Source organism: Tauraco erythrolophus, chromosome 3 (genome assembly GCF_009769465.1).
Source record: "Tauraco erythrolophus isolate bTauEry1 chromosome 3, bTauEry1.pri, whole genome shotgun sequence".
In the NCBI taxonomy this organism is placed as follows: domain Eukaryota; kingdom Metazoa; phylum Chordata; class Aves; order Musophagiformes; family Musophagidae; genus Tauraco; species Tauraco erythrolophus.
In genome coordinates this window covers 63,969,812-63,995,938 of record NC_141467.1, presented here as the reverse complement: position 1 = coordinate 63,995,938, position 26,127 = coordinate 63,969,812, and the positions used below count along the sequence as shown (strand labels likewise).

Sequence of the window (26,127 nt, the reverse complement as noted above, 5' to 3'; positions counted from 1 at the left end):
GATTCCATTATAGCCCTGAGCTCAAGCTGTGGGAAGAGGATTGCCAATGAGTAAGAGGAATTAATATTTTTAAATGTTACTACAAAGGAAGGTGTCCTTTAAGCATTACACAGCTGTGACTCCAGCAGCAGTAGAGCAGCTTATGCTTACTCAGAATCTTAGTTTTAAATGAGATGCTCAGAAATTTGTGGACACAACTTCAAAACACTATCAAAGAAAACAAGCCCATCGTTGTAAAGACCTCATAAATCTAACTAGTGTTTCATACGCATTTTCAAACTTGAAATACTTCAGTACTTGTAATTTTTGTGCTATGTTATTACCCCTGATTTTTGGTATTCATTTATGTCTACACAGAACAAGGTAAGACTATGTAGGTGAAGACTAAAGCAGTTGGTACTTAACCACAGGATGTCTATAAAACAACTGGTGCAATGTACAATGAGGAAAAGAAAATTAAATTGTAGAAGTGCCTCTCAAGATGGCTCCAAGTACACCCAAGGAAGTATTTGTGCCATAGTACAATATTGTACAAAATTCTGATCATCCACATAAACAACAATTAGACCTCAGACACAGGTATGGATTATGTTGCAGGAGAATCTAAAGGGAATTTAACTTACTTTAGATAGATTGCTATTTAGGAAAAAAATCAGCCGACCCTAACACAGGAAATAAAAAGAATTAAGATGGGTAGAATTGGCACCAGATCAAACTGGGTATAAAACCGGTGACTAATACATTTAGGATAGAAAGTCAGATGCCTGTTCCATCATTCACAGTAATCTAATTTGGGTAAGAATTTCAAAAAAGGAGCACTGGGAGCAAAAGCCACATGCTCTTTAAATTCAAGTTTGATAAGGGTATGAAAAGTAGTTCGTAAGATGGTACATGTGACAACTGGACACTTGATTCAATGGCCCAGGAAATCTTTAGAAGTACTTTGCTTCTAATGAGTGGTGACAGTAAAAATCAATCACAAAAACTTGTTCAGATTAAACAAATAAATGTATTTTAACAAATATAGTTTGGAATACAACAAACACTGAACATATTAATTCAGAAATTAGTTAACTAAGCTTAGAACAACTATTTATGTTCAATTTTCTAGGGAAAGGAAACCTTTGTTAAGCAGACTAATGGGGCTGGTAAGGCTAAGCTTCTGGTCACAGGAGTTTTGCCTTCAAACCTGAAATAAGGGGTTGGTTACTCGAAAGATCTTATAATTACACTGGCCAACATAGTCAGAAAAAAAGCCTTAACTATTACCTCTTTTATAAGCCTTACTTAGCTCACATATTCAAATCATGACAGCTATAAATGCGACTGCTCAGACACCCCAAGGAAAACCTCTGTGATTTCAAATGTTTGTATTTCTAACATCTATCTTTGACCAGAAATTGTCTTCATTGGTATCATGGTTGTCATACAAAATGCAACAGTGCTGTTTGAAACAGAAAGGGTTACTTTTTAAATAAAAATGCTTCCAGTTCCAGTGTCCTTCTGCAACAGCTTTTGTATTCCTTGCTTTGGACAACTTTCCCAAAACTATGCAGAAGTAGGAAATTTATGAAATTACCAGTCATCAGTTGTTCATTTACTTAGTTATATTATTTAAATATTAGTGATATAATTAAGAAGTGGTTTAGCACAGGAGATGCTGGTATCCAATTGCTGGGCATGTGTCTTAACTCGCAACAAGAATATTGGAACTAAACAGGCTTCTGAGAAAATTTCACTTCTAATGTTGTGTTGGAAAAGTTCTTCAAGAGCTTCCTACATGCAACACCCCTAATACAAGAGATCTGAATCAATGAGGATAAATGAAGGTGGAACAAATTCTTCCCTCAAAACATAGAATGGTTTTCCATAGAAATCACCCCAGAGCTCCCAGACCAGAAGCTCCCAGCTTGCTTCCATGGCTCTCCAGATCAGTTAATTAACACTGTAAATGCCTTCTCCCATCCCCACCCATCAAGGCAATTAGGTGCCTCACAGGGGTGCTTTGTTTTGGGTTAAGTTTGTACAAGTTGGTGTAGTGACACATCAAAGAGACAGAGAGGAGCAAGAGTTTTTATATTTTACACTCACTAGTCAATATGTCAGACTTACACAGCTAATCACTGAAAGAGCAAGATGAATGTTAAGATCATACTTCACAGCCTGGGTTTTCTTGTATAATGTTTTCCCTGTTACAATGTTTGCTTTGCTTTACTTACTAATACAAGCACCTACAACTCACAGAGTATGTTCCCGTGTTAAACAGAAAACATGGTGATCAAGATTTAAATAATTGTGTTTGTGAGTGGCAAGAAATAAATCGGTAGTTTTCTAGGATTGAAGTAAGGTAGGTATTTTCATGCGCACTGCTACTGTTCCTTTTTTGGATTAGTCCCCAGAGTTCTGCATGAGGATTTTTGATGACCCAATCCAGGTAGGCAGTAAAATCCCTTTAAATACATGAAGTTACTTTCTGAAGCTGCAGTGATTATTTTGGATACACTGAAAACCAAAGCAGAACAGAAGACTAACCCCCAAAGGCTTTTTGCTTTTTTGAGGACATATAAACACATAGGAAAAGCCAAGCTGGCATTCAAGGAAGCATGCAGGAGCTGAGGAAAAAGCAGTGTTAACTTTTTTCAGGAGGGGGCTCCCGAGGCAGGCACCCCTCTGAGCACCGGAGGCGGAAGAGGGAGGAGGTTTGTGGCCACCTGCTCCCCGGCCCCATGTTTCCATCCTGTGAAATGGAAACAGTGATCGGGTTGGCCTGCCCTGCCAGTGTAATTATTACTCAAAGGTTCTCTGATGGAAGAAGTTAGCAGAGATGGAGGGTACGTTATCACAGGCTAAAGCCATCTTTTTCTAGCTGGCTTACTAATACTAACCCGTCAAACAACTCGGGTAACTCTGGTTTCATGCTGTCACTTTCCATACGAGATTTGCAGCTCCACAGAAAGGCTCGGTTATGCCCAGCTCCCTTCAAATCCAAAGGCAAATATAGCATTTTTAGTATACGTTCTCGTCAGTCTTTCCATGCCCTTTCCAAGAGAGGTGGCACTGTACAATCCATTACTTCCAGGTGAGGTGAGGATACACTGTCTTGATCAGCCAACACAGAACTCACTGTTGGGATTCCCCCCTGAACAGATCATACAATCATATGATGGCTTGGGTCAGGAGGGACCTTTTTAAAGGTCATCTAGTCCAATCCTCTCTGCACTGAGCAGGGACATCTTCAACTAGATCAGGTTGCTCAGAGCCCCGTCCAACGTGACCTTGAATGTTTCCAGGGATGGGGCATCTCCAAGTCTCTCCACAGCCTCCTCTTCTCCAGACTGAACAACCCCAACTCTCTCAACCTTTCCTCATAGCAGAGGTGTTCCATCCCTCTGATCATCTTCATGGCCCTCCTCTGGACCCTCTCCAACAAATCCATGTCTTTCCTGTGCTGAGGACCCCAGAGCTGAATGCAGTATTCCAGGTGGGGTCTCACCAGAGCAGAGTCCCTCGACCTGCTGCTGGCCAACACTTCTTTTGATGTAGCCCAGGATACAGTTGGCTTTCTGGGCTGTGAGCACACATTGCCAGCTCACATCCAGCTTTTCATCCACCAGTACTCCCAAGTCTTTCTCCTCAGGGCTGCTCTTAATCCCTTGATTCTCCAGCCTGCACTGATTTCAAGGGCTGACCCAACCCATGCGCAAGACCTTGCACTTGGCCTTGTTGAACCTCATGAAGTTCACACAGACCCACCTATCGAGCTTGTCTAGGTCCCTCTGCATGGCATCCTATCCCTCAGGCGTCTCAACCGCACCACTCAGCTTTGTGGCATCTGCAAATCTGCTGAGGGACATTGACACCACCTATGTCGTCAATGAAGATATTAAACAGTACTGGTCCCAATACACTTTGAGGGACAGGGGGTCCCTACACTTCGCTTTACACTGAGGTGTAACTACTGTCATTTCAGACACAAGCCCGAGCAGATCCTGTCTGAAGTGAGATTTACATTACAACATAGAACTCTGTTTTGTCAAAATTTTTTTCCCATTTTTTTATTTTTCAATCTGTAAGCCTCTACTAGTGGAGACGTAATTCTCTTTAAAAATTTCCCATATGTGTATTGTTGCTTAACATATAAATCTGCTCTCCTTAATCACCTTTCCCAGACCACTTAAAAGAAGTCTGCAGGGCACTTCAGAGATGTACAGACCACAGGTTGAAACCACCAACTCGAAGAAATCTTTATGGATACATGTGAGCTACAAAACCAAAGGAGATCATCAGTAATCAACTCTATTTTTCTCAGCGGTCCTCCAAATGGCCTTTCCATTGCAGTATTTTATTAACTTTAGCATGACAAAGTGGGCTTGAAATCACAGACTTGTTAAAAATCCTTTGATGTTATATATGCTGCCCAAGATCCATTTATGTCAAAGAACCCAAGATACTTCTCAAGCTCTAGTCCTTCAGTCATAGCAACAAATGAAAAAAGCCTTTGAGTATGTTATCTAATACGTATTTATGAAATGTCACAAGTAAGCCTTTCCCCAGCTCCTCTAATAATTGAACTAAACTAACAATTAAATCAGAAAGTGTCATTAGAACTGGAGGAGAGGAGAGGGGAAAGAAAAAAAAACCCAACCCAAACCCCACATTTCCTTTTCCGTGGACAAACACCTCATTTACCAGTACCAATTGAGATAACTCCTAATGATAATGTCTAAATCATACTTCAGTTCTCCAAACAGTGCGATTAACATTGTTCTATTAAACATTAAATACCTTATCTTTAGCGCAGACATCTCTAGCATCCTAGCTCCAGCTGTTCTTTACACAACCTATAGGAAAATGTAAAAATCCCTATACGCAGGTCCTAAATCAGACATGCCCACAGCAACACGTCTAAATTTTTATTTTGTATTGTAATATTGTAACTGTAGAGCTGTGTCTAAAGCGACCCTTTATAACTCACCTCTCATTGCCAGTTAACAGTTTCTGAGTTACGTTTTTCAGTGCTGCTGTACAGCGCAGCAGGGAGCTGCAGGAACCGTCCCCTGCTCGCCACTGCTGCAGAGCACCTCTCCAGCACAACGCGACAGCAATACTGGCAATACAAACACGAAACGAACAACCTGGGTCAGAGAGCAAAAATTCCCTGAATCCCAGTCTAATGCCTTAGTTACAGAATTATCTGGCTTTCAATGAATTTTCCTGAAGTGTTTCAAATGAGGCTAGCAGAGAAAGAGAAGGAACCAAGTAGCCTCCCAGTATTGTAGGCATCTATCCCCACGACGGCAACTGATGATGCTTGCCTCGGTGAACGTTTGCAACATCCTACTGGCAAACTGAGTGAGATATGAATAACAACCATGAAGTCCAAAGTTTTAGACTAGTTTTAATTACTATATATTTCATGTACAGTTGTACAAGTAAACTGTGAGGTCAACTTTTTACAGTAAGGTGTCACTTTAAATTCAAACATGCACTGTATATTATAAGCTTCCCGCTATATTTAGCAACAATTGGCTGGTACAGAAAGATTTCTTCCAAAAATAAAATAAAGCACTTCATATCATTCAGCACTCACATGTAAGGAAAATTACAGTATTATCACAGTTATCAGAGTCTTGCAGGGCCAAAAAAGATAGGAAGCACCAGAATGCAAGTGGATGGAGGGCCATCTGGAAAGAAAGGAGATGTAAAAGGAGAGTGGAAAAAACAGAGTTCATATCAACTACTAGATATTAGGAAGTTTGTTACGAAGCTTGTTATGAGTCCTCTCTCTCTCTTTTTGCAGGAACACTAAACCCAAAAATCTATACAAGTATTAACTTTTCAGTTACTGTGGTCACTATGTTCTTTTAGTTGCAGGAGTTAGAAGGACACAGTAAAACACAAATTAATTAGCACAATTAAAATTGACTTTTTTTCTGATTAAACTATTCAGTCTGTTTTAAGAAAGAAGTCTATTGTAGGTGGGTATACATTCCTTTTGGAAATTCTTGCATTGCATATGACAATTTCCTCTCTGATTAAAATAACAAGAGTTTATATTTAACAAAATATTAAAAAGTGAAAGATGAAACTTAAATAAGTGTTTGGAACTCCCTACAGCATGTTTTATCAACATAGCAAAGACACATTTGGTGCTGTCTACTGAAGAGTAAGTGGTGTAGCTTTCGAGACAAATACTTGCCATTTTCCAAAATTAAATGGTTAATAATATTCCATAGAAACCTGCCAAGCTCCAGAAGTTTAAGATTTCTTGGCATTTAATTTCTACAGCAGCAACTCATACAATATGAACACACTCCTAGAAGTTTTTGATTTCCTTGCTTGTTTAGTGTAACACATGAGCTGCTGTCTCCTAAGCATGGCTATGGCAACAAAACCGCGGAGGAATAACACAGGAAAGAGTTGCATCCAGACCCTCCGTACTGATTCAGGGATGAAGCGGTGATGGAATGACCCAAGCAAAGGAACAAAGATTCCTCCCAATCCAACAGTGGAAGATCAGAGAGCGCCACTTGTTTCCTTCCACATCTTGTATAACTGCACTTCTCCCAGGTTAACCTTTGCCACTACCAAAATCCTACACAAGAAGAGGGATTTCCTGCGTTGAACTGTTAGACTGGTCACCTTCATCTTTCTGAGCTGTGCTCTTAAGCAAGAGCAATACCGGCAGGAGTGATGAGCAGAGCAGGCAGATGGCATGTTTTACGAGTAACAGATATCTGAGTAAGAATTGGAATCAGGAGTCTCATGAATTTGGGATTAGAATAAATAACAATCTTTATGCCCATCACCTACATGTTATTCTTCATGAACAGGGGCAAAACTATTACCAACCTTGCCTAATCACTGAGAAAATTCTAACTAAATAGGCGACATATCAAGGTCAGTAAAATCAGAAAGAATGCTGATTCCACAGTTCATAAATCAAAACCACACTCAGATCACTAAGCCACCCTACCTCTCAGTTCTGTTTCCTCATACAGAAGACTAAGAAATTATTCTGAGTTTTATTTCTAAATTTTTATGTTTTTAAACAATTCTCCGTGTTGAAGAAAAAATCCCATTCATTGACAGATATTGGAGGCATCTTTCCTCATTTCAATGCACATGACGCACATCTAATGAAACTGTGCCAAGCTCTCTCTGCTAGAAAGAGGATGTTCTTTCATCTCTTCAATAACAAAATAGCTGCAAATACTTCAGTTGTAAGAACAAAAAAGTCCTTCTTTTCTAAAAGAGAAAACACACCTTCGAAATCAAATCAGTCATTTGTATTTGTGTGAAAAAAGGAACAAAAGATGAGAGCTAAAAAAATTCAGGAGAAGTTGGAATGTGACCTGTTTTGTCACTAATTCAATAAAACAAGACACAGCTTTGACTTCTAATGAAAGTTTTAATTTATGAAAATTCGAGGAAGGACTCAAGGGATGGTTCCTGTGGACAAGTGCTACAGAAACCTGAGCTGTCTAAGGGTATAGATGGCCTGAAAGCTCACTGCCAGAGGAAGAGACATTTCAATCCATCTTCCCTCACCAAGCATTCCCACTCCCACACCACCATCCTGAGTGATCTTGTGGTCACACAATGAAGAGATGCCGAGAACGTGACCTGGCCAGAAGCGCCGGCCAGATAAGCCAGTTCATTAAATGATCAGGCATGCTGATGCAAGGCACGAGCTATGGTTCTGTATCCCAGACCTCAGCCACCTTTATTTACACAGATTCTTTTTTTTTTTTTTTTTTTTTTTTTTAACAGATTAGATACTGAGAGTTACAGAGCTCACACAGCTACGCTGGGAAGCTGTCAGTGGGCTGTCTGCCCACAGCACGGTGACACAAAGGCGCACCCTGAAGCAGTGTGCAGAGCAGTAGCGGGCACTGCTGTGCCAAGTGGCTGCCTCTGGCAAGGGCTCAAGAGGCAGGTGATTCAAGCAGCTGGTGCAGGAGAGGTGGGGTGACTCCCCAAACTCCTCTATCCTCATTTTAACAGAGACATAGGCCTTCTCCTCTCTGATCCTACTGCTCAGCACTGCTCCATCGGCTCCGCTCAGCCCCCTCCCCGATCACCGCGTCCTGACCAACGCTTCCAACTCTGCTCCTACCAGTTCCCAAGGAGCAGCTTCACCATCTTTAAAACACACCTGCAAACTTGGGAATATTTCAAAAGAAAGATCTGTACAGACAGATGCTTTAATCACTGTGAAAAATTCAAGGGTGTTAATCTCGCTCCTTAGCTACCAAACTTTACAACTCTGTTGACAAAAGAAGGTACCAAATGTTTACAGATGACATCTCTGAAGAAAAAAACTCAAAATCCAGACCACACTACCACCTGTATAATATCTCTCTCTCCACACAATTAAAAGAACATTGATACTTAGGAAAGGAAAGGTCTCAAAGAGAATAAAGAAAGGCATGGGAGGGGTACTACATCCATCTGATACATTGGTGAGACCGACACTTTTAAAAATAACATTCTGGTATTTTAGTTTCACAAATATTTGGTCATCAGTTCTTTCATAGTAACTCAAATCTGAAAATTCAAAAGTGAAAAGCTCTGGCTCACTGAACTGAGGGAGAAAACAACCTCTACAGACAAAAGTTAAAAATCAATTTTAAAGTGATGGTGTCCCATCACAGTGGGAACTGAGACATTTACTCTTCCCAGAGGAAAAAAGAGGATACTTATGCAAGTTTGTGACACTTGCATTCAAGATACAAGCAAAAGTAGATTAGTTTAAAACAAATGGATGCCTCAAATTCCATGTCAATAAGCAAGATGGAAGACCAGGAGGAGGATCCATAATAAAAAGGCAGGAAATTATTACTTCACCTGCAACTCGTTCCTTATTAAGATTGCCAGTGTATTTAAAGAAATAAAAAAAAAATGTAAAAAAAATAATAATCAAACATTTCTCGTTTCATTTGCCCCAATTTTTCTTCCTTGTAAGCTACGTAAGGCTGATGATGATACTGACATGAGGGTTTGTATTAGACTATCAGCTTTCAGTCACAAAAAGCTTCTCTGAAACAATAGATTTAAATTTGTTCAAATAAATATAAAATAGGAGAATATGGTCAGCCTTCGGAAAATAAGATGATTGCCAAATCCCACTGGAAGTGACCATCAGCAGGTAAGTACTGAATTACTGAACAGCAGCATAAATTTAAAAACATTACTAATTAGATGATTCCTCAGATAATGCTACTGATTTCAAGAAAAAACACATTCAGGTCACCAACATATCATAGAAACTGTCAATATATTCATGCTGAAGAACAAGTCTGCTAACTCTTAAGCCTACAAAATCAGTATGCTGATGCAGACTTGTGTTTTTACGCTAATGCTGCAAACTAGCTTTACCTAAAACTCCAGAGCAGATAATGTAATGGCACAAATTATTTTCATCACAGCCAAATCATGGCACCTGAGGGAAGTAGTATTCTTGAAATTGCTTGTACCTCCTCAACAGTAAAAAGACCAAAAAACCCATACCGAAACCATCTCACAACTACAAGTCTTTGGCCCAAAGGCCCATTCACTGCAACCCCTTATTTACAAAAGTACACATAGCCTTCTCAAGGGTGAGGAAGAAATAAGCCTTTGGATACGTTAATATTAACTGTTAGACTGGAATATATCCGAGAAGTTTTAGAACATGAAGTTCTGCTGGACAAAGTATTTCAATATTAATTATTATGTCCTTTGAGACACCTGAATGTGAACTAGCTCACAGATGGATCAGATTATCAGTGTTAACAGACTACTCCACAGAGGTGAAATAACTTCAGTACTTTCAACCAATCATAGAATCATAGAATGGTTAGGGCTGGAAGGGACCTTCAAAGGTCATCTAGTCCAACCCCCCTGCAAGGAACAGGGATATCTCCAACTAGATGAGGTTGCTCAGGGCCTTGTCCAACCTGGCCTTGAACGTCTCCAGGGATGGAGCATCCACCACCTCTCTGGGCAACCTGTTCCAGTGTTCTACCACTCTCATGGTAAAAAATTTTTTCCTAATATCCAACCTGAACCTACCTCCCTCTACTTTAAAACCATTACCCCTTGTCCTATCACAACTGGCCCTCCTGAACAGCCTCTCCCCATCTTTCCTGTAGGCCCCCTTGAGGTACTGGAAGACCGCTATAAGGTCACCCCGGAGCCTCCTCTTCTCCAGGCTGAACAGCCCCAACTCTTTCAGCCTGTCCTCATAGGAAAGGTGCTCCAGCCCTCTTATCATCTTCGTGGCCCTCCTCTGGACCCTCTCCAACTGGTCCATGTCCTTCTTATGTTGGGGACTCCAGAACTGGACGCAGTACTCCAAGTGAGGTCTCACGAGGGCAGAGTAGAGGGGGAGAACCACCTCCCTCGACCTGCTGGCCACGCTCCTCTTGATGCAGCCCAGGACGCGGTTGGCCTTCTGGGCCGCAAGAGCACATTGCCGGCTCATATTGAGCTTCTCGTCCACCAGTACTCCCAAGTCCTTCTCCTCAGGGCTGCTCTCGATCCAATCACCACCCAGTCTGTATTTATGCCTGGGATTGCCACGACCCAGATGTAGGACCTTGCATTTGGCCTGGTTAAACTTCATGAGGTTGGTACGGGCCCACCTCTCCAGCCTGACAAGGTCCCTCTGGATGGCATCCCTCCCTTCCAGCGTGTCGACGGCACCACACAGCTTGGTGTCATCGGCGAACTTGCTGAGGGTGCACTCCATGCCACTGTCCACGTCACCGACAAAGATGTTGAAGAGGGCCGGGCCCAACACGGACCCCTGAGGGACGCCACTTGTGACCGGTCTCCACTTGGACATTGAGCCGTTGACCACTACTCTCTGAGTGCGGCCATTGAGCCAGTTCCTTATCCACCGAGTGGTCCATCCATCAAACCCATGACTCTCTAATTTAGAGAGAAGAATGTCGTGCGGGACAGTGTCAAAAGCTTTGCACAAGTCCAGGTAGATGACATCCATTGGTCGACCCTTGTCCACCGATGCTGTCACCCCATCGTAAAAGGCCACCAAGTTGGTCAGGCACGATCTGCCTTTGGTGAAGCCATGTTGGCTGTCACCCACCACCTCCTTGCTCTCCATGTGCCTTAGCATGGCTCCCAAGAGAATCTGCTCCATGACCTTGCCAGGCACAGAGGTGAGGCTGACCGGCCTGTAGTTGCCCGGGTCCTCCTTGTTCCCCTTTTTAAAAATGGGGGTTATGTTCCCTCTCTTCCAGTCATCGGGGACCTCGCCAGACCGCCACGACTTCTCAAATACAATAGCCAGTGGCTTGGCAACTTCATCCGCCAGTTCCTTCAGGACCCACGGATGGATCTCATCAGGTCCCATGGACTTGTGCACCTTCAAGTTCCTCAGATGTTCTCGAACCTGGTCTTCAAGTACAGTGGGCGGTGGTTCATCCTCACAGTCCCTGCTAGTTCTTTCCACAGCTTGGGTGGTAAGACAAGAGGCTTTACCATTGAAGACTGAGGCAAAAAATTCATTGAGTACCTCAGCCTTCTCTATGTCCCGGGTAACCAGAGCACCAGTATCCTTCCGGAGGGGGCCTACATTCTCTTTGGACTTCCTTTTGTCCCCTACATACCTATAGAAGCATTTCTTGTTGCTTTTTATATCCCTTGCCAAATTCAATTCCTTCAGGGCTTTAGCCTTCCTCACTTGATCCCTGGTCACTCTTACAGCTTCTCTGTATTCCTCCCAGGCTATCTGTCTCCGCTTCCACCCTCTGTAGGCTAACCTCTTCATTTTCAGTTGGTCCAGGAGCTCCTTGCTCATCCACGCCGGCCTCCTGGTCTTTTTGCCCGACTTGTTCTTCGTCGGGATGCACCTCTGCTGAGCTTGGAGAAGGTGCTCCTTGAATGTGGACCAACTTTCCTGGGCCCCTTGTCCCTCCAGGGCCACCTCCCACGGCACTTTGCCCATCAGGTGCTTCAAGAGGCCGAAGTCCGCCTTCTTGAAGTCTAGGGTACAGAGCTTGCTGAATGATTTCCTTGCTGCCCCATGGATCTTGAACTCCACTGTGTCGTGGTCACTGCAGCCAAGGCTATCCTTAAGTTTCACATCGCCCACCAGTCCCTCCCTGTTGGTGAGCACAAGGTCAAGCATGGCACCCCTCCTTGTCGGCTCCTCTATCATCTGCAGGAGGAAGTTGTCATCCACGCATTCCAGGAACCTCCTGGACTGCCCGTGCCCTGCCGTATTGTCTCTCCAACAGATGTCAGGGTGGTTGAAGTCCCCCATGAGGACCAGGGCTTGTGACCGCGAGGCTGCTCCTATCTGGCTATAAAGCGCCTCATCTGCTCTGTCCTCCTGGCCAGGTGGCCTGTAACAGACTCCTACCGTAACATCCCCTATCCGTCCTCGTCCTCTAATCTTGACCCATAAGCTCTCTGTCAGCTCCTCCTCCGACCCCAGGTGAAGCTCCACACACTCCAGCCGGTTGCTGACGTAGAGAGCAACACCCCCTCCTCGTCTCCCCTTCCTGTCCTTTCTAAAAAGCTTATACCCCTCCATGCTTATACCCCTCCAAGCTTATACTCCTCCAAGCTTATACCCCCAACCAAAGGTAGCTTTAACGGTCTGCTTTTCTTCCATTTGGAAAATTATAGTTAATTATATTGCGTACATTGCTCAAATACAGGAGTTCTTCAGAGCCTCAACAAAATACAGCACAAGCCTGTAAACCTTTAAGAAAAATGTACTATTATCAGCTTTTACTTTTAGATGAATACTATGGATTTTCTTCTCAGCTTCTCTTTCATCATTCTCCACAACTTCTAATTTGGCATAGGGTTTTTTACATACATTTTACAAAAATACACACACACACACACGTCTGCTTATCTATATATAAAAATAATATACCATTGTAGTCAATCAAGGTTCAGTATTAGTGGTTTTATAATTCCATTTAGTCTGGCACCTTCAACAATCTTGCCAACGTACACTGGTTTTCTGGTCTATGAACACTTGAAAAGGGAAACTCGAATTTCCAGGGGCAGTCATGAGATTTTGCTGAACATGCAGCACGTACGGTACCCCAAAAGACCAGCTAGCAGCCTCTGTATCAAAATAAGAAGTATCCAATAGTGTTTACGAGTTTAAAAAAAAAAAACTTGGAGTTGTTCTACTTATTGACAGGAAAATAGTCAAAGAGATAAACACTCAAGGGATGAAAAAGCTAACAAGTTCTCTCTGGAGCTGTGGGACGTTGCTTACGAACATTAATTTACAGGAAAAAGCCTAACCACCTGAAATTATACCATTTCTTACTAAATAAAATTATAGGACACATACTGAAAGATAATTGGTTGTGCAAAGACAGTGAGGAGATAAGTAAGGAGTCAGTCTCTTCTTACTACTCTTAGGCATTAAAACAATTAAATACCCAGGAGAAAGTCAACTTCATTTTAGTGTGCCAGCGGTAGCTGACTTAACCTGCACTCTCTGCCAGGTTAGAATATTGTTCAAACCACTTCAGCTGATAGCAGTTTTCATTAATATCTCTCTCCATTCAGGTATATCCAAGCATAAATTAAACTGAGACAGCAACACAGGGTTTGAAAATGCAGGAAGAGCCTGTGACAGGAGTGACCCAGCTGGTGACTCAGCAGGACTTTCCCTGCCTCTTCCCCTGCAAGGGAGGGCAGGAAATTTCAAAAGAATGTGTTCATAACAAACAAAACTATGAGTTATGATTTAAAGCAAAGTCACATGCCCACAGATAGTAAGGCCGGCAGAGTAAACCTGGCAGTGAACCGGTAACACACACACACAAAATTAATTCCTTCTCCACAAGAAGCTGGACACCACAACCCAGCATCCTTCACCACTGTCAGCGCCCACCACTGAGCTCTACCATTTAGTTGACCACAGAGGCTATACTGTAACTGTTTGCATTTCAGTACTCCTATGTTTGACTATAAATAACGTAGATCACATTTATGGAACATCATTAATGAACCGGACTCCATACAGTAGCTGTGGGTAAATAAAAAGTTCTGTACAACAACACACCCAGGATAGCTGAGCCTGTTCTTGGCAGAGAAAAACTACACTCGCTCTATCACTATCTGAAAATAACGATGTGATAAGTGCAACCACACAGCATCAGACCCCCTAGACACCCATCTCACCTGGCATCCCCTCTCTGACAGAGTCTGCAGAAGAGTGGAAAAAAAACAAAAAACGGACACACACACAGAAGATGCACCCCAATAACAAACCCTCAATCACTCCTTATTTACAGCACAGATCTGCTGAGCCAAATGTGGTGCCTTCATGTTCAAATGATGACGCATTTTTCTGCACATCTCAGAGATCAGCATATGAACATGCAGTTCTGAGCTCACCACCTGATAATTTGCTGAAGACCACAAAAGAATTCAAAGAGACAAAAACGGGTGACAAACAACCCTTGTTTCACGTTCACCTTCTTTATGCACCCACATCACCTCACAATTTTAGAGGCTTTCATCTCTCCTCCTCTTCCCCCCTAAATCACTACCCAGGGCTGTGCTTTTTCAAGTGCTACTGTATTTTCCGAGGCCTGAGGAAGGGACCCAAAGCCGCGCAGCGCTTGCCACATCGGCATACCACGCGTATGTGTTAGCAACATGGTAACAGTCTTTGTCTTGCTCTCTACTACTTCCATAACAATTCCTACAGTTTTATTTCTTTGACTGTCACAGCACATTTTCAGATAGCCGTGTAACACCAAGACCCTGTACCTTGGTGAGGAGAGGTTTTTGTCTGTCATTTCACTGCCCAGCCACCATAGAACCATAGAATCATTTAGGCTGTAAAAGATCTTTAAGATCAAGTCCAACTGTAAACCTAACACTGCCAAGTCCACCACTAAACCATGTCCCAAAGTGCCACATCTACACTTCACGTTACATCTCCAGGGAGGTATTTAAACCACTCAACCACTTCCCCCGGCAGCCTGTTCCAATGCTTGATAACCCTTTCAGTGAAGAAATTTTTCATAATATCCAATCTAAACCCCCCCTAGCCATGCCTTGACTCACACAGCTTATGGCCAAGCAATTGACATTCCTGATGTATTTCTAATTATTTAGTTTCATTATCGTTAGGCTCTTCACCACATCTGCACTTGGCATGCAACTGAGTATATTAACAGCAGCAGCAAACTTTGCCATCTGACTTTTCACTCTTTTCCAGATTATTTATGAGCATTTTGAAGAGCACATGCTCCCAAGCCCAACACAGATGCCTCCACTGTGAAAACAAGCACTCCTACCCTCTGCTCCGCATCTTGGCCGATTATGTGGCCAAAGCAGGACCCATCTCCCCACCCCACGGCCACCGAGCTCTTCCAAGAGCCTTCAGTGAAGAACGTTTCAAAAGAAGGCTTGAAAAACCAAGCACACACTGAACGTCCCAACGCTATGGTGGTTCTTATGAATTTATCAAAATGCACTGAAGCCAGCAACTCACTGCTAACAAGGTCCTAATAACCACGTCTAGTTTTCAGCTATTAATCTAAACCAGCTGAATTGTCAATCACCAGCTCTATCTCCCAGCCGAAATAATTTGCAGTTCTGCACACAAAGAAATAACAAGCCCTAGAATCGACACAGCGATTTCTTTCAAGTTAAAAGCAAAAGAACTTCACTTTCCTTCCAACATATCTAAAAACAAAACAGTAATTTGGTTAACCACAAGTATTACAGCCTTCCCATGATAAGGCTAGCTTCAAATCACTGAAAAATAATTACTAAGATGGCTTCTGTTGATTTAAAAGTACACGGTGATTTCCATTTCACTGACTATATTAATTTTGTTGATTCATTTTATACAAATAAAAACAAACCAGTCATTTAAATAACTGTTCTTCAGTGAGCAGTCTTCTGCCAACTGACACGAGGGGAAAACCACGACACAGACAGGAGAGCTACAAATTCTGTATTCCGTCTCAAGAGCAGGGGTTTCGCACATCTGCATTTTTCCCCAGGGGGTGGGGAGGAGCTGAGTTTTCACTGACTCGAACAATATTTATTTCATCCAAAGAGTTTTCAAGGGGGAAACGTCTGCCTGTGAAGAGTTTCATTACCACAGTCAGGTCTCAAACTAATTACTTAATAGGAGATGTTAACAGTAACTTTTACCAAATAAAAACTCAACAGAAGTACCCTAACAGAAAAATTACTTGGCTAGCTACAACTGTTCGAATTACTGATTTTAATCAAATAACTGGAGTTATCATGTGGTTTTCCTCTAATTATTTAGTTTCAGCGCTTACCTTTGTTCGAGCTATTCATCTTGCAGTTCAGAACTTTGTAATAGGTTGCATAGCTCATTTAAGGGCTGAACTGCCCGCGTTCCACCTCTTCACTGATTAAAGGGAAATGAATGTCCCAAGAACGTTTAACAAGCCTGTCCATTCTACCAGTAAACCACCTCCTCCCAAACCATCTCTTGCTGCCAAGAAAAGGTTAACTGAATGAAAACAAGGAATTAATACCTGCGAAGAGCACCACACCTTTAGGCCACAGTCAATCTCAAGTATTCCCACACCTCCACCATCACTAGCTGTGAAAGATCTCAATGGTGCAGGTTTTTGTTCCTTTACTGTCTAGGAAGTCTTACGTTACCATTTCTACAATTTTCTTTCAAGTTTTTTCGGCTAGATGCGTCAGCCCCTATTTCAGAGTAAAAACCACATCATCTTCTTTTTCTTATCTCTAGTCTTTCTGTAGTGATTTCTCTGCGCTATCATTACCCCCTTTCCAAGTATCTGTTCATTCTCTTGGGTTTTTTTTGTATAGTCTTGAGTTCTCTCCTTTTTTCTCCTGCCGGTCAGTAACACAAGACGTATTGTCAAGAGCTGCTCTCTCAAGAATGAACACACAACTCCACGTGCGTGTGAGAACTGTAATTTAGGTTCTCCAAACAAAGCTTGTGTATGGAAGTGGGGGGAGAGGAAGGGCCAACACAGGTATAAAATTTCACACCGATTTTGAGGGGGACGAGGGAGAGAAAGACTGTCTTGAAGGTATTTTTTGCCCCTTCAAGAGGAGAGCTTCCTCCTCCCTCCCAGCAAGACACTGTCCTTCCCCTCACCCAGCCTAGTCCCAGATCTCCCTCCCAGGGCTTCCCCACCCTACGGCACCTCCAGCATTCCCCCCTCCTCGCTTCCACAGGGAATGTGGAAGCCTCTCCCAGCTGCTGAGCTGCTCCATCTACCACTCCTTGTCAGCTGCCTCTCCGCAGCACATACATCTGATTCCCAGACCCACCTCACGCTGTGCGGAGCGGCTAACAGAAGCAGCCGGCAGGCAGCAGCGGAGGGGACTGCTGAGCAGCTGCTTTCCGCACAGGCCTGGGACACAGGCTGGGACAGCTGTTTTTATGATTTATTAAGCTTATTGTAGCATTGTATATTATGACTGCATTCCAACAATTGTCTCCAAATATTTATGGGCAGAGCTACTTGGCATTAATTACTGGCTGGTTCAAAAAAAAAAAAATAAAATTAAAACCTCTGCTATCTTGACCACCTATTCATTCAGTACCAAAACCTCTCGAATGATGACTGACAGAGCCAGAGGTGAGCAATGGCAAACGTGAAGATCCCAAAAGGCACTTCTTCACTAAAGCTTAACATACTAGCATGTAGTCAAACCCGCTAAGCTACAGAGGATCAAGATGTTTTACCGTTTTTAGCTTTTAATTGAAAAATGACATGGAAGTTAATACATTTTCATCAAAACCCAGCAGATCAGAGACTCAGTAAAATAAAACTTCTATCCTATTCGATATTTCATTTAAGCCTCAGAAGATTTGATTTCAGACTGATTCGCATCTGCTGTCTTCTCCTTGCATAAGCTGTTGCCCCACCACTTCTCAGTTGCATTACTTAGTGCTGAAGAAGTTCATCCTGGAAATTTTGCCACATGTAAAAATTTCAGCTTTAACTTAAAACCACAGAACACACTGTTAGGATTTGAAGAAAACCCTCAATTTGGCCAAAACAAGCCCGTTATAACACACACTTCTTTCTCCAAGTTGCAAATACAGAAATTAATAGTTTAAATGATGATTCTCACACATGCTTTCCATTCTCCCCTCAAAGGAACCAACATGAAAAAAATAGTAAGTATTCAGCTTGTCCTGTTACTGCATCATACTTCGGTCTATCAACAATATTATCCTGTAAAAATTACTGTAAGGACATTAGCTACCTGAACCTCATTTTACCTTCAGCTTCTGTGCACCAAGAAAGCCACGTATCCAGTAACAAACAGTAGAGTCAAACAGGAGCAACTGTTTTGAAACCATAGATCTTTGGTATCCTGAAACGCAGTTACAGTAATTTAACACACGTTCTACTCATTGGAAGCAGCTTACCTGAAGGACAGGCACTTTTTGTGGTGTGTTTTGCGGTGACTGGTGAAGCTGTGCCCAAGGCTGATGATGAGGATGTGGGGGTGGTGAAGACTGATGATGTATCCCTGGATGAGGCTGCATGGGAGGACAGGTTGGCATTTGCTGTTGAAAAGACTGCTGTTGACTAGGAAGCTGCTGGCCAGATATTAGTCGCTCTTGTATTGCTTGTGGATCTGCAAGGCCAACACCTGGACAACCATTTGGTCTCATGTGCCCACCCATCTCCCGTGGTGTTGAAGACATACCCATAAACGGACGATTCTGTTGCATGTTTCGGGGGCCCATATTCCTTTGTCCAATTCCCATGGCACCGGGGGGCTGGTGTGACGGCTGAGGATGGGGTATATTTGGATAACTGCCAACTTCCATTGGTATTCCAGCACTACCAGGTCTAACCTGCGGAGGAGGTGTACCTGCTGGATTACTCATTGCTTTCATAGGTGACATGGGAGGTGGAGAGGCATAGGTTCCCTGAGGCTGTGAAGGGTGCATAGTTTGCGTGTTCATTTGGTTAAGTGAGCCACTGGGGTGGATGGGCTGCTGGTGCATTAGTCCTTGACCACTGTTTGATGGAAATCCGACAGCGTTTGGGTATCTTGGTACAGACTGATTCATTGGAGTGTTATTCGTAAGGCCTAAATTCTGATTCATCCCTGTATTATTAACTAATCCCTGATTAAGGTTACTGTAAGGATATCGAGAATACTGCCCTGAGTTGTTTATAGTAGGTGAGGGTACCGTCTGGCTCCGAGAACTAAAATTAAGTGTTTGCGGCCTAACAGCACCCTGCTGGGGAGGATTAGGGGAGAATCTGGGACTGTGGGCTACTGATTCCCCGTGGAGAGCCGTGGGGGGATGGTGGTGAAACTGCTGGACCGAGTGTCGCAAAGAAGGTGCCATACTGGGGTTCTGCTGGGGCACGTGAGACAGGTGGCCAGGTCCTGAGGTGGCAATGAAAGGGTTTCCCTGATTGAGGCCTTCCTGGCCTTGAGAGAACTGGTTCATCCTCTGCTGCTGCGGCTGACCGTGCTGCTGCATGGAGAAGTCGCCACGAGCCATGTAGTTCCCCATCTGCTGCATGTGCGGAGGATGGCCCTGCCCGGGGGGTCCGGAGGGCGCCTGCGGTGGCTGCGGCGGCGGCTGCTGTGGCGGCGGCGGCTGCTGGTACGGTGCTCGTATCTGGTCTGGCACCTGAACCGCCCGCGGTCCCCACATGGAGCCACTGTCGACGAAGGGCTGCCCGTGCCTTTCGTTCTGCATGCCGGGGTAGACTCCCATCTGGCCACCAGCACCGCTGCCGTGAGGAACCTGAGGAACCGGAGGGTTGTGATACTGCGAGTGAGGAGACGCGATACCATTCCCAGGGGCGCTGCTTATCATCCTGTTCGGCTGATCCATCAGGTGCATCTTCTGCTGTTCGTATTGATTATAGTGATCGAAATGGGTCAACTTGGCTTGATTTTGATTCGCAGGGGGATGATGAAGAGGTGACTGCAAAGAGGGAAATCCTTGATCCATGGGCATTTGCTGCCCCATAGGATTTACTGTGTTTTCAGGATATCCACATTCTCCAAGACCTTCCAACCCTTCACTGAAAATATTCCCATCTTCTCCAAAAAGACTCATCATTCCTGGATCTGCCATCTTTTTTCAGCACACAGCTCCTCGGAGCTACAACTAGAATGCTAGTCTGTGCTTCACCTCGGCGAGGTGTTTTGTCCTCAAAGCCTTTAATCCTCAACTAATCTCCTTCATGTCATTCCATATTTCCTTAATTCTTTTGGACCACGCAGTGTCAGGCAGTCTGGTTACTGCTCCTAGAAAAAGCGGGGGAAGGGGGAGAAAGAGAGGAAGATATTGAAATAAATAACATCAGGCGATATGAAGAAAACATACTTGACTGTTTTTTAGACAACGCTAGCTAGCTTCAGTCCCTGAAATACATCCTGAAAATCTATTTTGCTTTACGAAAGATTCATTAGCTTTATCAGAAGCTTTATTATGATAGAGAGTTAGGAAGCAAGCAAAACACTAGCCTTAACCTTAAATTAATCCATTCACTACACTTCCTAGTGCTCCTTTCTTGGGTGGAACAGAACAAAAGAACACAACATGCAGCAGCAGCAGCTGCCACAGCAGGTAGGCAGATGTATGAATATAGCCAAGCAGCCCATCTGCCGAACTAAAGCCCTGAAAACGCTCTAGTTACCAACAGCATGTCCTTAACCTTATTCCCCTGAGCTGCGTAATCAGATGAGCAAGCAGAAGCACCAAGTCCTACGACAGACTAAAGTTAGTTATACGGACAACAGATTTTTCCAACACACAGAGGTGACCCTCTAAAACATACCAAACAACAAGACTTAACATTTAGGAAGGAAAAAAAAAATTTTTTTTAAAGAACGCACAATTTATCTTCATTTAATGAAGTTGTAAACTGAAAGACACGATGCTTCTTCCAATTTAAGCAAAACTATATGCTCAATTTGTGTAAGAAAATTAAAATTCAAAAGCTTCATTCTATGACTGGGGAGATTTCTCAATCCATACCCGAATTTCTCTCATAGAATCATAGAATGGTTAGGGTTGGAAGGGACCTCAAAGATCATCTAGTTCCAACCTCCCTGCCATGGGCAGGGAAACCCTCCACTACATCAGGTTGCCCAAAGCCTTGTCCAACCTGGCCTTGAACACTGCCAGGGATGGGGCATCCACAACTTCTCTGGGCGGATGGGGCATCCACAACTTCTCTGGGCAACCTCATGATGATAACAAGGAACACTATCATTGATGGGTCATTATCCATCTTCAGACAATCATGCTACTAACTGCAACTAGAGCACTTTAGAAGACCACACTGAAGTTTTGTTCTCTCCAGAACTACAGTCTTGAAAACTCATTCAGACGAATTAGTAATGGCAAAAGAATTTAAATAATAAAACGCTAATCTAACAAGGTACGCACTTGGACTTGGAAAAAAAGAAAAAAGCAACACACAGTAGCAGAGTAGATTCAGAAAAGCTCCTGTTTAGGTTTTTCACCTGGAAGACTGGCATGTTCTGAAACGTGGCCCCCATCCTCTCCCCGCAACAACTTGAAAGATATTGTTTGCATCTGTTCATTATGAACAAAACTAGTCTAATGCTATCTTTCCTTCTTAAGATCAGAATTTTAAATGCTATGTCTTATATCTCAAAATAACCTTTAAGACAATAGTCAAGGAAGCCTATCCACGTAGCAAATAAAAACAATTTTTGCACCTTTATTGCAATTTAGTAGCGACTGTACTTGCAGATATCAAGTTGCCCTTAATCCGTGATCAAAGAAAAGGAGATTTACAAGTTTGTACTTTCGTATCTCGCATTTTGTTGTGAAGGAGGGATGTTTTCAGCCACTTTGGATACAAAACGCCAGGCCAGACTATTTTAACTGAAGACAATTTGTCCCAGACAAGTCTTAGGGAGAAAAATATCAGCACATTTATTACACTTCTTGTAACCATTGTCAAGAGGACTTTCTACAGCACGAAGCAGAGGGCAAGAGGAAAAGCACAAGCATTTATCACTCCTCTTAAAATAGCATTTGAATGTCACCTTTAAAACCACACTCTTAAATCTCTTTAGTGCTCAGCTGGGATATTAACACTTGTATTTCTAAATCACATGGGGGTAAATTCCTACGAGCTGTCTTCATATTGCTAGTATCTATTTCTTTTGATTTCATTTCCTTTATTAAGCAGAAGCCATCTGTAATATTTACCACCTCAATCAGTTTATTAAAGCACAGCATAAGAAAGTTACAACAACAAGGCAAGAAGGAGCCTCGTTCACCAAAACAAGCTTTCGGTATTAGACTGCTCCAGAGCAGACCACTCTGTCGTGAAGATCCCTCCAGTGACTGAAGATTGCTCGAGCACTTCTGACTCTGCTACCTCTGCTAATGCACACTGTCATTAGGAGCTGGCAAAGGTAGGCATCAGCGTGTACTGAGAGTTTTCATTTTAAAGAACAGTCTCTTTGCTTGGAAATGCTAAAAAGCATAGTCCACAGCTACTGTTGCCTCCCAACTGACGCGATGTGGGTAATATCAAACTTGAGCCAAGCAGAGGATCTCACCCATCAGCTAACCTACTTACAGCCACAGAATTATGAACGGGTAAGAATTTTCACTCAGTTTATTATATAAATCATGCCTACTAAAAGAATCATTTTTGAAGACAAGCATGCTCTGCTTTCCTGAAGCACTGAAGAAACTTTGCTATTAAAAGAACTGAAGTCTACATAAAAGAATTTTTTGCTATCTGTTATAGACAGTCTAATAGAGCATCTCCAGAAATAGGGTTACAAGCATCAAGCGCGCTTCCCATACTGCCGATCAGCTGACGGGCTTCCAATAGAATTCAAGTGCGAGTCAGCCACCTGGTAACAGTCGACATTGGTTAACAGTAGTTTGGACCTGCTACCATACCCAGAAAATCAAGTTAGGAAAGGGTAAGAGTATTGTGTAATTAAACACACTTTAATTCTGCCCAGCTGGCTTCATCCCAATTTGCAGGTTTGGGCTGGGGACTGCCCCTTACAACGAAGGAGACGTGGTATGGAACCTAGCACTTGCCTGGCTTCCTGAGCATATGCTCTTCAAAAAGAAAAGTAACTTCTACGTTTATGATGCAGTTTGTACGCAAACAAATCCATCACCTAAATTAAGGATGAAAACACTATTTGCCACTATTATTTTAGTTCTGCATTTTTATCTGAAGTGTGAATTGATTTCATGTTTGAGCTGTTGATGCTAAAGCTACTAGGTTTGAAACACAGCACAAGAATGTGTTTGAGAAGATGTCTCTGAACTGTAGTTTAAGTTTAGCCTTAAATTTAATGACCACAGTCCTTTACAGTCAGAAGTTGTGGTCTCAACTTTCTACTTTCTCAAATAAAAGTCACAACTCTGATGTGATATATGGCTAATAGCACATGTTGAAGAATGAAAGACAATAGCAGCTAAAGCCTGATCAAAATCAATTAACCAACTGTTTTATAAGAAAACAGTCAATATTGGAATTACGTAGTAAGCCCGCAACCTCCTACGCTAACAGGATAGATGTCTTCTAGATAGTTAACCAAGTCATGGGAGTCACAGCTTTATAATAAGTTGCAATCTTTTCTTTGCTTCTCTCACTGTAAGTAATGTTAATTTCTCTGCTTAAATCCTCAAGGCTGGTCCAAAAAGAAAAACAAAAAAATCCCACACAAACAAAAAAGGTAGGACTTGCATCAAGCGATAATTCTAGCTAAGATGAATTCACTAAGCGACACTGAGCAGTTCCCCATGAAAGCAGACAACTAACAACAAGACTGACCATGTTAAGCCAAAAAAGACTTCAAATGGAGTTTAAGTAGTTTAAAAATATAAATTTGTGCATCTTCTTCTCTACTATCCCCTAAGTTAAAACCAGACATTCGTGAAGCAATGATTATTTTCCAGGCCTTAGATTCAGATTGCCGAACAAAAGCGTGAATGTATGAAGAGATAGTGAACTTTCATTTTTTAAATAATGTTAACCAAACTATACAGATTCTGCTATAAAATTCCACAGTTTTTCTGTTCCTGAACAGGAAAGATTGCACCAACAAGACTGAACTAAAGAGTCAACGGATACATTTCTTAAGACTGCCTAGACAACCTATTCCTGTTCAAAGCTACCAGGACACAGTCAATTGCTTAACAACCTCGTTGTCTCAACAGACAAAGCTTAGATTTACTCCAGTCCACAACATTCCAGTCCTAAACAGCTAGACCTCAAATTTAAGTAGTAGTTAACCATTGCTCAACTTAGTATTTCAGAGTTGCACGGACTCAGTAGCCTTAGGTGGCTTCCCGCTTTTATGAGTGGAACAAAACTGGGTGCTACATATGTATAACACGACCTAGGGCTGCAAACACTAAAACCTGAACTTCATTAGTCTTGCTCCCAAAGCAGCAGACTGCAGCACTCAAGACCAAGAAGCAGCAAGGGCAACACAGAGATGCACATGTCCTCCACAACACCATCCTCACATTCTGCCATTCAGAAGAACTTTTTGTAAATCAACAGGTCCTTCGATTCAACTACTGATCCTTCTATACAAGAAATTTGGCAGCATTTCTTGAAGGCCATGCAGCAAGTAAACTGAATAAACAGAACATGAGAAGGCAGATAGTACTGACTGATTCAAGCTTTGAAAGGAGATATCATGCAGAGTTGGTATTTTTACAGCTATTAGTTGATATGTCAGATAAAACTCAAAGTACTTGACAGACGCAAACAAAATAGTTACTCATATAATAGAACTATGCAACTACAATGCAATCAGAATCACAGATGATTTGGGTTGGAAGGGATCTTAAAGATCATCTAGTTCCAACCCCCCCGCCATGGGCAGGGACACATTCCCGTAGATCAGGTTGCTCAAAGCCTCATCCAATGTGGCCTTGAACACTTCCAAGGATGAGATATCCACAACTTCTCTGGGCAATCCATTCCAGTGCTTCACCACCCTCATAGTGAAGAATTTCTTCAACAAACACTGCAAATACTGCACTATTTTGAAGAACTAGGCTAAAAAGACCTCTCATGCTAAAAACCAAAACCATGCCACAGGTCATTTTGAGACTGGAGCCTCAAAATGTAGAATTAAAACATTAGGCTACTGAATCTGCATTTAATCATTGCGCATTCAAACTGCTTTTCAAAACTGCAAAGCTCCTGCTGGCTGTTGGGGTAGTAATTTAAGTGCTTGCCACATGGAAGTAGATGACACAAATGACAGCAATTAAAGTCACATTTTATGAACAAAGTTGGAGGAAAACATTCACCAAAACCACCCTGACAACATAGAAAAAGTCATGCCAAGACATTCAATGGTGAAAGACAGCTGATGAGACTTCTACCTTTCAGCTCATTTACCTACTGAGCGAACAGCACTGCTGATGCCAGGACAGTTATGCAAGTGCCTAACTGCGTCCGTGGGACACACGCCTAGTCACCTGCGTGTTTAATACTTGGTTCTCACTGCTGTCACAGACAACTGCATGCACGGCATGTTCCTCCTGCATTTAGATTAGCCAAAACAGAAGAGCAGATCTGTAAAGCGATTGCAGCATGATTTCTGACTGTAACTTCCAAAGAAACTTGGTCATCTGATTGTGTAAAGACACTTTTTTTGTTGTTCTTTACATAGAATGCTCTCCTAGTATACACTTCACACAGTACAGCTGTGTTAAAAATTAGGTCCGTATACTTTGCATCAGATCAAAGGATGGCAGGAATCTCATTTCCCGCCCCCCCCCCCCCCCCACTCCGCCCTGGGAAAAAGAGGCAGAACTTGCAAGGATGAAAAGAATGACCTCACGCACTTCAGGAATATTCTGCCTTCAGTGGGAAGAGTCAGAAATGACGGTATAAGCATTTCTGAAAAGTTTAATTTCACATCTATCTTAGTAAAGTTCCGTTAGTTCTTCACAGGAATACATCCTTACAGAAAGTTGCAGTGGCAAATCTAAGGCAGTCAGTATCTTTTCTTAAACTAAGAATGAGGGGAGGGGGGATATGAGTGAAAACCTTGTGTCTTTCCTCAAAAGTCATAGTTTTTGAGTATATGCAGTCAGCTAAATACCATGAATGCTATTCAGTAACATCTTCAGTA

General features: G+C 42.6%; 1 protein-coding gene across 1 annotated transcript in view; it reads right to left on the bottom strand.

Annotated features, from left to right (window-relative positions):
• Window positions 1-20,086, bottom strand: part of CHD7 (chromodomain helicase DNA binding protein 7) — a 94,118-nt gene extending 74,032 nt beyond the window's left edge. The window contains 1 exon segment of the mRNA XM_086609350.1: window positions 18,404-20,086. Coding sequence (XP_086465476.1) covers window positions 18,404-20,086 — 1,683 coding nt within the window.
• Between the last annotated feature and the right edge of the window lie 6,041 nt (window positions 20,087-26,127).